The following is a 16,568-nucleotide window of genomic DNA, read 5'->3' as shown; positions in this document are numbered from 1 at the left end:
ATTCAGCAATATCACAGAGTGTCAGCTAAATGATGCATGGTTCTATTCAGCAATATCACAGGGTGTCAGCTAAATGATGAATGGTTCTAGATATTCAGCAATATCACAGGGTGTCAGCTAAATGATGCCTGGTCCTAGCTATTCAGCAAAATATCACAGATTGTCAACTAAATGATGCATGGTTCTATTTAGCAACATCACAGGGTGTCAGCTAAATGATGAATGGTTCTAGATATTCAGCAATATCACAGGGTGTCAGCTAAAGGATGCATGGTTCTATTCAGCAATATCACAAGGCGTCAGCTAAAATATGCATGGTTCTATTCAGCAATATCACAGGGTGTCACCTAAATGATGAATGGTTCTAGATATTCAGCAATATCACAGAGTGTCAGCTAAATGATGCATGGTTCTATTCAGCAATATCACAAGGTGTCAGCTACATGATGCATGGTTCTATTCAGCAATATCACAGGGTGTCAGCTAAGTGATGCATGGTGCTATTCAGCAATGTCACAGGGTGTCAGCTAAATGATGCATGATTCTAGCGATTTAGCAATATCACAGGGTGTCAGCTAAATGATGCTTGGTTCTATTCAGCAATATCACAAGGTGTCAGCTAAAATATGCATGGTTCTAGCTATTCAGCAATATCACAGGGTGTCAGCTAAGTGATGCATGGTTCTATTCAGCAATAGCACAGGGTGTCAGCTAAATGATGCTTGGTTCTATTCAGCAATATCACAGGGTGTCAGTTAAATGGTGCCTGGTTCTATTCATAAATATCACAGGGTGTCAGCTAAATGATGCATAGTTCTAGCTAGTCAGCAATATCACAGGGTGTCAGCTAAATGATGAATGGTTCTAGCTATTCAGCAATATCACAGGGTTTCAGCTAAATGATGAATGGTTCTAGCTATTCAGCAATATCACAGGGTTTTAGCTAAATGATGCATGGTTCTATTCAGCAATATCACAGGGTGTGAGCTAAATGATGCATGATTCTAGCTATTCAGCAATATCACAGGGTGTCAGCTAAAGGATGCATGGTTCTATTCAGCAATATCACAGGGTGTCAGACAAAGGGTGCCTGGTTCTAGCTATTCAGCAATATCACAGGGTGTCAGCTAAATGATGCATGGTTCTAGCTATTCAGCAATATCACAGGGTGTAAGCTAAATGATGAATGGTTCTAGCTATTCAGCAATATCACAGGGTTTCAGCTAAATGATGCATGGTTCTATTCAGCAATATCACAGGGTGTGAGCTAAATGATGCATGATTCTAGCTATTCAGCAATATCACAGGGTGTCAGCTAAAGGATGCATGGTTCTATTCAGCAATATCACAGGGTGTCAGTTAAATGTTGCCTGGTTCTATTCATAAATATCACAGGGTGTCAGCTAAATGATGCATAGTTCTAGCTATTCATCAATATCACAGGGTGTCAGCTAAATGATGCTTGGTTCTATTCAGCAATATCACAGGGTGTCAGCTAAATGATGCATGGTTCTATTCAGCACTATCACAGGGTTTCAGCTAAATGATGCATGGTTCTATTAAGCACTATCAAAGGGTGTCAGCTAAAGGATGCCTGGTTCTACCTATTCAGCAATATCACAGGGTGTCAGCCAAATGATGCATGGTTCTATTCAGCAATATCACAGGGTGTCAGCTAAAGGATGCCTGGTTCTACCTATTCAGCAATATCATAGGGTGTCAGCTAAATGATGCATGGTTCTATTCAGCAATATCACAGGGTTTCAGCTAAATGATGAATGGTTCTAGCTATTCAGCAATATCACAGGGTGTCAGCTAAAGGATGCATGGTTCTATTCAGCAATATCACAGGGTGTCAGTTAAATGTTGCCTGGTTCTATTCATAAATATCACAGGGTGTCAGCTAAATGATGCATGGTTCTAGCTATTCAGCAATATCACAGGGTGTCAGCTAAATGATCCCTGGTTCTAGCTATTCAGCAATATCACAGGGTTTCAGCTAAATGATGCATGGTTTTATTCAGCAATATCACAGGGTGTCAGCTAAATGATGCATGATTCTAGCTATTCAGCAATATCACAGGGTGTCAGCTAAAGGATGCCTGGTTCTATTCAGCAATATCACAGGGTGTCAGTTAAATGTTGCCTGGTTCTATTCATAAATATCACAGGGTGTCAGCTAAATGATGCATAGTTCTAGCTATTCATCAATATCACAGGGTGTCAGCTAAATGATGCTTGGTTCTATTCAGCAATATCACAGGGTGTCAGCTAAATGATGCATGGTTCTATTCAGCACTATCACAGGGTTTCAGCTAAATGATGCATGGTTCTATTTAGCACTATCAAAGGGTGTCAGCTAAAGGATGCCTGGTTCTACATATTCAGCAATATCACAGGGTGTCAGCCAAATGATGCATGGTTCTATTCAGCAATATCACAGGGTGTCAGCTAAAGGATGCCTGGTTCTACCTATTCAGCAATATCATAGGGTGTCAGCTAAATGATGCATGGTTCTATTCAGCAATATCACAGGGTTTCAGCTAAATGATGAATGGTTCTAGCTTTTCAGCAATATCACAGGGTGTCAGCTAAATGATGCATGGGTCTATTCAGCAATATCACAGGGTGTCAGCTAAAGGATGAATGGTTCTAGCTATTCAGCAATATCACAGGGTGTCAGCTAAATGATGCATGGTTCTATTCAGCAATATCACAGAGTGTCAGCTAAATGATGCATGGTTCTATTCAGCAATATCACAGGGTGTCAGCTAAAGGATGCCTGGTCCTAGCTATTCAGCAATATCACAGGGTGTCAGCTAAATGATGCATGGTTCTATTCAGCAATATCACAGGGTGTCAGCTAAATGATGCATGGTTCTATTCAGCAATATCACAGGGTGACAGCTCAAGTTTGCCTGGTTCTAGCTATTCAGCAATATCACAGGGTGTCAGATATGGGACGCCTGTTTCTAGCTATTCAGCAATATCACAGAGTGTCAGCTATAAAGGGTGCCTGGTTCCTAGCTATTCAGCAATATCACAGGGTGTCAGCTAAATGATGCTTGGTTCTAGCTATTCAGCAATATCACAGGGTGTCAGCTAAAGGGTGCCTGGTTCTAGCTATTCAGCAATATCACAGGGTGTCAGTTAAATGTTGCCTGGTTCTATTCATAAATATCACAGGGTGTCAGCTAAATGATGCATAGTTCTAGCTATTCATCAATATCACAGGGTGTCAGCTAAATGATGCTTGGTTCTATTCAGCAATATCACAGGGTGTCAGCTAAATGATGCTTGGTTCTATTCAGCACTATCACAGGGTTTCAGCTTAATGATGCATGGTTCTATTCAGCAATATCACAGGGTGACAGCTCAAGTTTGCCTGGTTCTAGCTCTTCAGCAATATCACAGGGTGTCAGCTATAGGACGCCTGTTTCTAGCTATTCAGCAATATCACAGAGTGTCAGCTATAAAGGGTGCCTGGTTCCTAGCTATTCAGCAATATCACAGGGTGTCAGTTAAATGTTGCCTGGTTCTATTCATAAATATCACAGAGTGTCAGCTAAAGGGTGCCTGGTTCCTAGCTATTCAGCAATATCACAGGGTGTCAGTTAAATGTTGCCTGGTTCTATTCAGCAATATCACAGGGTGTCAGCTAAAGGGTGCCTGGTTCTAGCTTTTCAGCATTATCACAGGGTGTCAGCTAAAAGATGCTTGGTTCAATTTAGCAATATCATAGAGTGTCAGCTAAAGTTTGCCTGGTTCTAGCTATTCAGCAATATCACAGGGTGTCAGCTAAAGGGTGCCTGGTTTCTAACTATTCAGCAATATTACAGTGTCAGCTAAAGGGTGCCTGGTTTCTAGCTATTCAGCAATATCACAGAGTGTCAGCTAAAGGGTGCCTGGTTCTAGCTATTTAGGAATATCACAGGGTGTCAGCTAAAGGGTGCCTGGTTCAATTTAGCAATATCACAGGGTGTCAGCTAAAGGGTGCCTGGTTCAATTTAGCAATATCACAGAGTGTCAGCTAAAGTTTGCCTGTTTCTAGCCATGTAGCAATATCACAGGGTGTCAGCTAAAGGGTGCCTGGTTCTAGCTATTCAGCAATATCACAGGGTGTCAGCTAAAGGGTGCCTGGTTCTAGCTATTTAGCAATATCACAGAGTGTCAGCTAAAGGGTGCCTGGTTCAATTTAGCAATATCACAGGGTGTCAGCTAAAGGGTGCCTGGTTCAATTTAGCAATATCACAGGGTGTCAGCTAAAGGGTGTCTGGTTCTAGCTATTTAGCAATATCACAGGGTGTCAGCTAAAGGGTGCCTGGTTCTAGCTATTTAGCAATATCACAGGGTGTCAGCTAAAGGGTGCCTGGTTCTAGCTATTGAGCAATATCACAGGGAGTCAGCTAAAGGGTGCCTGGTTCTAGCTATTTAGCAATATCACAGGGTGTCAGCCAAATGATGCATGGTTCTATTCAGCAATATCACAGGGTGTCAGCTAAAGGGTGCCTGGTTCTAGCTATTTAGCAATATCACAGGGTGTCAGCCAAATGATGCATGGTTCTATTCAGCAATATCACAGGGTGTCAGCTAAAGGGTGCCTGGTTCTAGCTATTTAGCAAAATCACAGGGTGTCAGCTAAATGATGCATGGTTCTATTCAGCAATATCACAGGGTGTCAGCTAAAGGGTGCCTGGTTCAATTTAGCAATATCACAGGGTGTCAGCTAAAGGGTGCCTGGTTCTAACTATTCAGCAATATCACAGGGTGTCATCTAAAAGATGCTTGGTTCAATTTAGCAATATCACAGGGTGTCAGCTAAATGTGGGGTTAAGCTTTCTTTCAGCACTGTCTAGTAGGGGAACACCAGAAATGGTCTTCACACTTTGTACACTTGTACAAACCAGGGCTTTGATGTGAAAAGTGAACACTTTAACCATTGGACTACCTCACTGCCCTTTACAGGAGAGGTAGGCAAAGCATGGTTTAAGTGTTGACAAGGAGAAAACAGTCTCAGCTTGATGTTATCCCTGAACCACCCCAATAACAACGATGTATGTCAGTTGTAATTCACACGAGGGACACAGGAGAGGTCAGCAAAGCATGGTATATGTGTTGACAAGGAGAAAACAGTCTCAGCTTGATGTTATCCCTGAACCACCCCAATAACAACGATGTATGTCAGCTGTAATTCACACGAGGGACACAGGAGAGGTCAGCAAAGCATGGTTTAAGTGCTGACAAGGAGAAAACAGTCTCAGCTTGATGTTATCCCTGAACCACCCCAATAACAACGATGTATGTCAGTTGTAATTCACACGAGGGACACAGGAGAGGTCAGTGTGACACTGGCCACTGGCCCAGATACACATGATCACCCGAGTCAACATGGCTCTTCTCATACATTCGGATGACATGTTTTTTTAGCAACATGATTTTATTTGTTGCTTAACACCACACTCAGCACTATTACAGCTGTATGACGGCAGTCTGTAAATAATCGATTCTGGACAAGACAATCATGAGTAGGCGTATCACGATTAATCGAAATATCGATATATTGCTATTGGTAAGCACTTAAAGTCAATAAATAGATTGTTAAATCAGTTTCCGATCAATAGTTATGATTTCAGTTGGGAACATCGATAGTTTCGATTGTATTTATTACATCATGCGATTGAGTCACTGAAACACGCTCACTAACGCAGCCGAGTGAGGATTAGAGTTAAGTGCCCTTGATGCTTAGCAACCGGTCTTTCTCAAATTTTTTGGCTGAGGGTGACAGTCAAGTGGAGTTTGTGACAAACTTGGGTGGAAAGTCAAGTGTTTAGAAGTCTTTTGGTTATGTTTAACAAAATAACAAGCTTGACAATAAACGTGTTGGATGCTGAAAGTGTGGTATCATTATCAAGTATTGCAGGAACACAACAAATCTTTCTGATCATCTCCGTCGCAAACACAGGAAGACAGACTTTGAACCACGTGGAGGTCAAACATCGAGTCCTGCTTCACTCAACTGTCAGTCAAAATTGCAAACATCTTTCTTCAGGGAAAATACCATCTAATTCCCAACGAACAAAAAACATAATGGATTCCATTTTGGAAATCATGATCAAAGATCTTCGACCTTTTAGTGTTGTGTCAAATGAAGGATTTCAACATATGATCGTGGTTTTGGACCCATCACACAACATTCCATCAAGACAGAATTTTTCCGATGTTGCTCTGCCTCAGCTTTATGAGAAAATAAGAAACACTGTGAAACACAAGTTACAGGAGACTGACCACATATCTCTCACAACTGATGGATGGAAAAGTAGGGCGACCAAGTCTTACATTACAGTGACAAGCTGCCACATTGACCAATACTGGCGTATCAGAAACTTTGTTCTACAGGTATTTATAACTTAGCATTTTAATTAATCATTTAGATGCCTTTTTGAAAGATTGTTGCATTATGTGTTTGTTACAATTTCAAATTTCAACTTTAAATTTCTTTGGTACAATTAGTAGATGTTAAATATGTTAGATTATAGGATTTTGATTGAGTCAAAAATGGAAATAATTAATGTTTCATATCTAGTCATGTTTACATTCAAATAATGGTGAATGTTTGAAGTCTAATCATGACATTATTATTTTGTTTAGTCTTTTAACCAGTTTTACAGTTTCAATAAAATACATGCACTGCTGTTCAAATTTGTTTTTCTTTTGATCATGAGTGGTAGTAATTAACACATGGTAATGTGGAAGTTTCTTTTTCTTAAATTATTAGGGTAAAGAAAAAACATATCAGTCATATCTCAAACAATACTTTTTATTTGTTGTTATGGATATCACATTCAAAGGAAACTTCAGTTCCAAGGTTTAATTCAACTCTAAAATCCATCTAAAATGATACACCATAAACTATCGCTATTTATCGCAATATTTGCTTGCAATATCTATAGCTATTGCAATAGTATCTTCCAAAATCTATAGTTATCGCAAAAGTTTCTTTCAACATCTATAGTTAGGGCAAAAGTTTCTTTCAACAGCTTTAGTTATTGCAATAGTTGCTTGCAATATCTATAGTTATTGCAATAGTTTCTTTCAATATCTATAGTTATCACAATAGTTTCTTTCAACATCTATAGTAAGGGCAATAGTTGCTTGCAATATCTATAGTTATTGCAATAGTTTCTTTAAATATCTATAGTTAGGGCAATAGTTTCTTTCAATATCTTTAGTTATTGCAATAGTATCTTCCAAAATCTATAGTTATCGCAAAAGTTTCTTTCAACATCTTTAGTTAGGGCAATAGTTTCTTTCAACAGCTTTAGTTATTGCAATAGTATCTTCCAAAAGCTATAGTTATCGCAAAAGTTTCTTTCAATATCTATAGTTATCGCAAAAGTTTCTTTCAATATCTATAGTTATTGCAATAGTTTCTTTCAATATCTATAGTTATTGCAATAGTTTCTTTCAATATCTATAGTTATCACAATAGTTTCTTTCAATATCTATAGTTATCGCAAAAGTTTCTTTCAACATCTATAGTTAGGGCAATAGTTTCTTGCAACAGCTTTAGTTATTGCAATAGTTTCTTGCAATATCTTTAGTTATCACAATAGTTTCTTTTAATATCTACACTTATCACAATAGTTTCTTGCAACATCAATAGTTATCACAATAGTGACTTCCAGACCAATAGTCACCCCTAATTACGAGCATTGATCCACGCAATTGGGATACGATGACATGCATCGACCAAGTCAGTGAGGCTGACCACCCGATCCCCTTAGTCGCCTAGCTCCTAGCCTTTTATGACAAGCATTGGTTCCTGAAGACCTATTCTACCCCAGGTCTTCACAGATCTTAAGCAACAGGAAGGCACTGTCAAGTTACAGTAGCTGGCTCATTTGCCTGATACCATGCGGGCCACTTTTGGATAATTCTATCTATGTCAACTATAATTCAGAACGACAACCCACTCAAGACTCTGGACTCACCTACAGCTTTGTGACCTGTACATATAACAGTGCTGAAAAAGTTACAGTGGGCACAAGATTATACCTACTTTTTACTTCACACAAAACATGACTGACCAAGAATCTCACTCATTTACATGTCACCTTTCCTGTTCATGCTAATTTAGATGCAACAAATGTTATGGTATAGTAGAGGGGGGGGGGGGGGGGGGGGGGGAGGATGAAGGGGTCTTGGATTTTGAGATAGACTATATTTTTCAGTCGGTGCTACAAGACTAGTCTGTCTCACAGTCCCTGAACCATATTATTTTCCCTTCCGCCCAGCCCTTCCTTCAAAGCTATGTCCCTAAATGCTGCAAATAAAGATTTTCCACAGGTTCTGAATATCCCATCTCACTCCTTTTCAATCTGAACGGAGTTGTTTGTTTCGATCAAAATCACAGGAAAAGACAATCAATGTTTTACATTTTTGTAAAATCTGAGGACAAACGACTTGTTTCCAGAATTGGCTTGACAGATAGAACTTCTTTCAAAGAACTTCCAGACCAACAGAACATCGTTTCCCCTGTACTCACATCGGAAGAGCTGCACCTTGTTCCGGAAGCTTTGTTTGCGGAGCCAGGAGCTGTGAGTGCACTCCGACAACTTCAACAGGGTCTGACATGCTGCAACATAAACACCTTTCGTTAGAGTGAGTGAGTGAGTGATGGGGACACACAGCGGGGGACACACGGAAACAAGGCTACACAAGGCTACACCTAGCTGCTTTAATTACCCATGGGTATTCCTGGTCAGAATAGGTCCCTCCACTGGTTGTAATGGCGTGGATCATTGCTCATAATATCAATCATAAGATTATCTGGTCACGGTTCGAATATTTAAGCTGGAACATTGTCGAGGGGCACTTCGCTGACTTGTCACAGCAAGACAATTTACTCCACTGACTCAAGTGTTTGTGAATATACCACTATATCATACCTCCATGTCAAAATGATGAGATCTGATTGGTTCATATGATGGTAAGTTAAATTCATTGTAGCAGTATCATTTGGGGTTTGTGTCCCTCGCTAAGTTTTATACCACTCCCCTCCAGCCTATTGACGAGGAAAGAATAAACCACTTGTACTCCTTTGTGATACTGCTACAACTTATAATGTCATCATGTCATGTCCACAAAAGATTTATCTAACGCAATTCCTTCTGTGTGATCCTCAGAGTTTATCAGTGAACCCTCTTACTACCAAAAACAATATGGCTTCCCACTGTCTTGTAGCACATAATACTCATGTTTCAGTTTCCTGAAAATATGTTTTTGCCAAATTTGATTTTAAAAATTATAAACATAGTGAACATACGAGGGGTGTTCATTAAAGATTTCCCCTAAACCACTTAGGGTTATCATATTTGGTTGAAATTTCACATGTGTGATGATATATGTATCTATGTGTTTCGCAGTGGAATTAGAAAATGAAAAATAAAGTTTTGTAATCACCTTTTATTATCCCACAATTAGTATTTACATACCAAGCAATTAAAGGCAAAGCACTACACGAATATTGTAGTATTTCCTTTTTCTAAAGCAGTCCTAATGTGACTGACGGTTAAACTGCAACCAACGATGTCAGCCTAACCATGTGTTCTAACATCTAGCCACCACGATGGTTGGTGCTAGACTCCTTTAAAGCTTAATTAACATGCTTTTATATCCAATATTCATGAAAATCACGTGCATTTCAATGTTATCCGCGAACTTGAATGCGTTTTAGAGTTCATTTTCGGGAAACATACAACAGTCACTGAACATTCCTCCTGAACGTTCCTCCGATACTCTGAATTCACGTGCACTGTAAACCTTATTCCGCGAAGTAAATGACATGGTTGTATTTTTACTACACAACCGACTATCCACAAACAGTTCTTCAGTCCATTTCCCCCCTTGATGATAGACTCCTGTCTATGAGAATACTTGAAACATCCATGAATCACTGTAATGCACATTTCAATCTAGAATACAACATTCTCACACACACAATGTTTCCTCATTCTGCGATGATATCCTCAGAATTGCCCCGCACTGTATCCAATTTCGAATGCTCCGATTTCGATCCTTTGACCTTGTCCTCCATACTAATTATCCTCTTTCGAGCTTCCTCCTGTTCCCGTTGCGTCTCAGATGAACATTCCTGGTCTGCTGAGTCATCCTCCGAGTTCCACTCAAGAGAACATACCTTCGTCACCGGTCGGATGAGTGTAGACTTGCCCATTTTTACTTGAACCACTCGAACATGTCCATCCTTGTCTGGGTAAGTATTGATGATTCTGCCCAGGAGCCAACTTCCGCGTGGTGACTCTGGTGTTACAACGATCACAACATCATTCACTTGTATATTTCGACTGGCCTTTCTCCACTTTTTTCCGACTTGTAGAGTCGGCAGCAACTCCCTCAACCACCTTCTCCAGAAGTGCCTGACAAGTTCTTGTATTCTTCTCCAACGCTTTCTTGGGTTGAATGATGTCGTGTCAACATTCTCAGGCGCAAACGTTCCACCAACTTGTCCGTGCATAAAATGATTTGGTGTTAAGGGTACATCATCTTGACTGTTAGCACTTTGATAAGTAAGTGGACGGGAATTGATGAGTGCTTCTGCAGCAGTAAATGCTGTATTTAGTTCCTCATCTGTGATATCTCCTTTACCTAGAATGGCAAAGATAGCCCTTTTTGCTGATTTTATCATACATTCAAATACACCACCGAAATGTGGTGCATGAGGAGGGTTGAATCTCCAAATGATTCCCCTATTTGCTAAGGACGATTTAGCAGGCACATCAAGTTTGTTGACAAGGTCTCTCATTTCCTTCACTGCACCTACAAAGTTGGTACCGTTGTCTGATATCACCTCCCCCAGCTGACTCGTCTATTTGTCATGCGAAAGAAAGCATTCAGAAAAGAGTCACTGTCAAGTCCATATGACATTTCAAGGTGTACAGCCCTTGTTGACAAACATGTGAAAAGACACAAGTACCGTTTTTGTCTTTTCTTTGACCTTCCTTGAATTGTTAAGAAAGGTCCTGCATAATCCACTCCAACTTGTGAGAATGCTCTCATTGAGTAGCGTACTCTTACCTTTGGAAGTGGAGCCATGATTTGAGGGTTTGGTTTAGCCCTTTTTCTCCGACAAAATGCACAATCTGCCTCCCAAGCGCGAATCTCTTCACGAGCAGCGATGATCCAATATCGCGAGGAGAGTGCTGCTAATGTCTGATTTGTACCTGTAGCATGATTACCTTCTTCGTGGTAATGTTTGACAATCAGTCTTGTCACCCAGTTTTTTCGTGGCAAGATTATTGGAATCCGTGCCTCTAATGACAAACAATCAGTATATTTCAACCTGCCACTGGATCTAAGAATTCCTTCAAGTACTGGCTGAAGTCCTATGAGTTTGCTGTTACTTAGTTACTGTTTTCCGTTTTTTAGTGCGGAATACTCTTTTGCAAATTCCTGTTTTTGCATGTGACTAATGATTTTCATTTCAGCATCTACGACGTCCTCTACATCCAGATCACCACTGGTACGTAGTTCTGATGGACCACGTGCGTTGGAAAAAATCTGTAGACCCAAGCATTTATTCTAGTCAATCTCTTCCAGTCAGAATATCTGGATGGATGAAGACGCCAAGTATCATTATCACCTTCGGACATTAGCGTGACCATTTCTTTTTTGCTGGCCAGTTTTGTCATTTCTAAAGTACTCTCATTTTGAAACCCACCTATTTGTTCTGGCCATTCACTTTCTTTCAGAGTCAGGAATTCTGGTCCCATCAACCATGTACTACTCACTAGGTTTTCTGCCGATGTACCTCTGGTAATTATGTCTGCAGGGTTTAATTTAGATGGAACATATTTCCACTGACAAGGATTGGTATTTTCCTGGATGTAACCAATGCGATTGGCCACATAAGATTTGTTATTTCTACTCTGGCTTTTAATCCAGCACAGAACATTCATACTATCACACCAATGTTTGGTTTGAAGTGGTCATCCCTAACACATTTGCTGAAGCAACAAACAACTTGACACCAAGGATTGCCGCCATGAGTTCCATTCTTGGAATGCTAACAGATTGAAGAGGAGCAACCCTGCTTTTGGATGTAACTAACCGACTCGACACTTCCCCACTTTGGTAAGTATAGACGGCATATATTGCTGCCCCATAAGCATCTTGTGATGCATCTGCAAATACATGAAATGTTTTGCTTTCTATTTCAGATTTCATTCTCAAGCACCGTGGTACTCGGACATGACATAGCTCTTCAACTTCAGCTAACCATTTCAAAGTTCTAATTTTCAGATCAGGATCGATTTCTTCATCCCAGCTGAAACCTGCTATCCACATCTCTTGAATCATCATTTTCCCTTTAATGGTGAAAGGTGTCAGGAATCCAAGCGGATCAAAGATCCTTGCAATTTCTCTGAGAAATATTCTTTTCGTCATTCTCACAATGTTCTCAGGAACATTCATACAAAAACTAAACTCATCATCATTTGCTATCCACCTAAGGCCTAGTGTTTTCACTGAAGGCAACTCATTCTTGTTTATGTTGACCCTCTGTGCCCTGGATTCAAACGGAATTCCATCAAGGACATCAAGGAATTCCATCAAGGACGAATTTGAGAGCCATTTTCTGGCGTGCATGCCTGCCGTGCGCCATAGCTCTGTCAATTGATCATACAACTCTACCCCAGTCATGTCATCTTCCACTGAATCCATACTATCATCCATATATGTGAAGTTTGCTACAGTCTCAGCAGCAAGTGGAAAATCATGTTGATGTTCTTTTGCATGTTCTTGAGAAATGTATTGTGCTAAGAATGGTGAACAGTTTAAACCAAACACCACTCTGTTAAACTCAAATAACTGTGGGTTCTCATTTGAATTCATAGATCGCCACAGAAATCTTAGGTATGGACGGTCTTCAGGTTTCACTTCAATTTGGAGATACATCTCAGCGATGTCACAAACGAGTGCTACGGGTTGCTTCCTAAAACGAAGCAAGATTTCAAATAAATCATTCTGCAACTTTGGTCCTGGATGTATTATGTCATTGCGTGAAACTCCCTGTCTTTGCAGAAGCATTAAAAACCATACATACTTTTGTTGTAGTCCTATCTGGACGTACAACTGGAAAATGAGGTAGAAACCATTTACTATCACCTTTCGAATGTATCCTTTCTGCAAATACTGATCTAGAACAGAACCATAAGCATCAGCAATCTGTTTGTCCTTGGACAACTTCTTCTCAGTGCTAAGAAGACGATTGAAAGCCATGTTATAGTTATCTGGTAGCCCATGAGTGTCATATCTCCATGGTATACCTACTTGATAGTGACCATTGTTGTACTGAAGTGTCTTTCTTACAATTTCAATTGCAGCCAATTCACCATCATTGAATTCATTCATTGGGCCACATGAAAAGTTTTCTACTTCCCAGAACTTTTTCACTAAACCGTTCAGATTCTGTAATTCTCTTTCATTGTTATCAGTGAAAAATGTACTTGCAAAATGTGTCTCATATTCACCAACCCCAGGAACATGTCCTATGCACGTCCATCCGAGTGGAGTCAGCCTTGCAACAGGTTCCCCTTGACAACCACTTACCTCTTCATAAGAACGATGAAGGTCAAGGTAGTCAATACCTATGAGAATATCTACCACAGAAAGAGAACCAAGTTTTGGAAATTTTATCCCATTCAAAAGTTTCCATTTTTCACCATGTTTTTTCCAATCGACAACTTGCATTTTTCCTGTAACCTTTGTCGTTGTAAGAGCCGACATTGATATATCAACAGAACCATCAATGCTTTCTAGTCCAAATTCAACAGTCATTGATTCAAAACTCTTTCTACCATTCAGAACATTGACCGATACTTTCTGATAATGGTCTTGCAATCCAAGTTCCGCAGCTACATCTTCGTTTATATATGTCTGCGTATTTGCATCATCTAAAAGAGCATTGACTGTTATCCTGCGACGACCATGTTTAAGAACTACTGGAACAGTTCTCAGTGCTGTGTAGGGCATGTCACATTGAGTAGTCGACATAGTGGTGGCTTGTGTGTTATCTTCTGAATGTGGGGGGCTACTCACCTTTGGACTTTCTGCAATATCCCTGATTTTATCACCATTGTGAAGTAAGCGATTGTGATTTGCGGGACAACCATTTATATCACAGTCAGTAAACCTAGTGCAGCTCTTACCACAATGGTTAGAGCCTAAGCAACGGAAGCAAAGATTAAACATCTTTGCAACATCCCACCTTCTAGCAACGCTCAGGGCTTTGAATTTAGTGCAAGTCCAAATGTCATGACTTGCACCCGGACACATTTGACACTGACGTTTATGATCTCTGTTCTGGCGATTGCCAAAGAAAGTACCATCTTTAGCTGATGATTTACGTTCATGTGATTTTTGCTTTTCAGACACCCCACTGATGACTTCAGTGGCAATGACCTGAAATTCTGCTTCCTGCAGAACCCATTCTCTAAGGACTTCAACAGATTCCTGTCTCTGGTTCTCAAATATCCACCTCTGATATTGTATTACCATGGCTTCTGTTAATTTCTTAAGTAATTGTGAATATAACGTGCCATCCCCCAATTCTTCTAACTTGTCCGATTCTATAAGGTTTGCCACTAAAATATCCAACAAGTCTGAAAACTTCTCTAAATCTCTGGCATTACCAGGTCTAATTGGTTTTGAACTATGTTATCTCTTCTATCTTCATAGCGATGTTACGTCTTTTGACACCATATTTGCGCTCAAGACGTTCTAATGCTATGTCATATGCAGCCGCACTATGACCTAAGCTCTGAATAACTTTCAGTGCTTCTCCGATAAGACATTGTCTTAACTGTAACAGTTTGTATTCAGGTGTTGCTGGTGCCATGTCTATACAGGCTACGAATGCTGCTTTCCAATTCTCATACATTTTAATGTCACCATTAAATGTAGGTACGGAAACTCTTCTGAGTTGTTTCCACATATCTACCCCTAGCTCATGACTAGTTGTGATGGGAGGGGTCCCTCTATGAACACCATGATGAACTCTAGAACCTTCAACAACATTTGACTTCTTCTCTAGACATTCACATTGTTCATGTTTCTCTTTGCCCAAATGCTTGTCTCGGCATTTCTCAATGTCAGTGTATGCTGTTTTCTTAACAGAAAACACTTTTTGTTCACTTTTATCTGGTACATGGAATAACTTTGACAAACATGATCGTATACTGCTTACTGAAGTAGCATCTGATCTGTTATTCAAGTAAACTTGAGCTGTTTGAGTAACCTCTTCATTAACTTCTTCTATTGACGTAAGTTCTTTGGCGACTTGTTTTTTATTTTCAATGTCACCAATATCTGAATATGCCTGAATCAAATCAACCATGACAATCACTGCCTTCAGATGAAGCGAACTTACCTGGTCAATGCCATCTCTAACAGCCCTACGAGAGGGAAGATCTGCTTGTTCTATCAAATTATACAGTTTGTTTTTACATTTGGTAAAAGCAGTTTTAGCCGCTGCCTTTTGTTTCTTAATTTTATTAATGTTCTCACCAATTTCTATTTTAGGATCTTTAGCCTCTATGTTAGCAGCCTTTACCTCCGTGGAAGTAGCTTTAGCTTTGATTGACATTTTTGAACATGAAGCCTCCGACATGATGTATGCAAGCCCAACTAAAGACTTACCTTGAAATAACCACGCTCTGCTACCATTTTGTTTCGCAGTGGAATTAAAAAATGAAAAATAAAGTTTTGTAATCACCTTTCATTATCCCACAATTAGTATTTACATACCAAGCAATTAAAGGCAAAGCACTACACGAATATTGTAGTATTTCCTTTTTCTAAAGCAGTCCTAATGTGACTGACGGTTAAACTGCAACCAACGATGTCAGCCTAACCATGTGTTCTAACATCTAGCCACCACGATGGTTGGTGCTAGACTCCTTTAAAGCTTAATTAACATGCTTTTATATCCAATATTCATGAAAATCACGTGCATTTCAATGTTATCCGCGAACCTGAATGCGTTTTAGAGTTCATTTTTCGTAAACATACAACAGTCACTGAACATTCCTCCTGAACGTTCCTCCGATACTCTGAATTCACGTGCACTGTAAACGATATTCCGCGAAGTAAATGACATGGTTGTATTTTTACTACACAACCGACTATCCACAAACAGTTCTTCAGTCCACTATGGGTTATGTGCAACTATTAATCTTACCACTTTTTACAGGTGTTATGATCGAGTAGGGTGTGACAATGGAGCCAGTAGAATACCGAGCAGTGATTAGATTTTTATATTTGAAAGGTCGCACACCAAAAGAAACTTTCAATGAAATGAAAGCAACTTATGGGGAAAGATGCCCCATCATATGACGTTGTTAAACACTGGCATCGCCAGTTCCAGTGTGTTCAGACATCTGTGGAAACAGCTGCCATTCCTGGTCGCCCCCATTCAGCCATTGATGAGGAAACTATCCATCAAGTGGAGACCGCCATTTTGGCAGACCGACATATAACTGTTCGCCTGTTAG

The 16,568-nt window shown here is 40.0% G+C and overlaps 1 protein-coding gene across 2 annotated transcripts in view; it reads right to left on the bottom strand.

The window, feature by feature from the left end:
- LOC139453369 (SH3 domain-binding protein 2-like) overlaps positions 1-16,568 on the bottom strand; it is an 89,793-nt gene that overhangs the window by 50,203 nt on the left and 23,022 nt on the right. For both annotated transcript variants that reach the window (XM_071235049.1, XM_071235050.1), the window contains exon 3: positions 8,546-8,635. In XM_071235049.1, the coding sequence (XP_071091150.1) occupies positions 8,546-8,635 (90 nt within the window). The remainder of the gene's footprint in view (positions 1-8,545; positions 8,636-16,568) is intronic.

Source organism: Haliotis cracherodii, unplaced genomic scaffold (genome assembly GCF_022045235.1).
Source record: "Haliotis cracherodii isolate W230 unplaced genomic scaffold, xgHalCrac1.p SCAF_9, whole genome shotgun sequence".
Lineage (NCBI taxonomy): Eukaryota > Metazoa > Mollusca > Gastropoda > Lepetellida > Haliotidae > Haliotis > Haliotis cracherodii.
The sequence above is the reverse complement of the archived record's forward strand: the minus strand, read 5'-3'. Positions and strand labels throughout refer to the sequence as shown.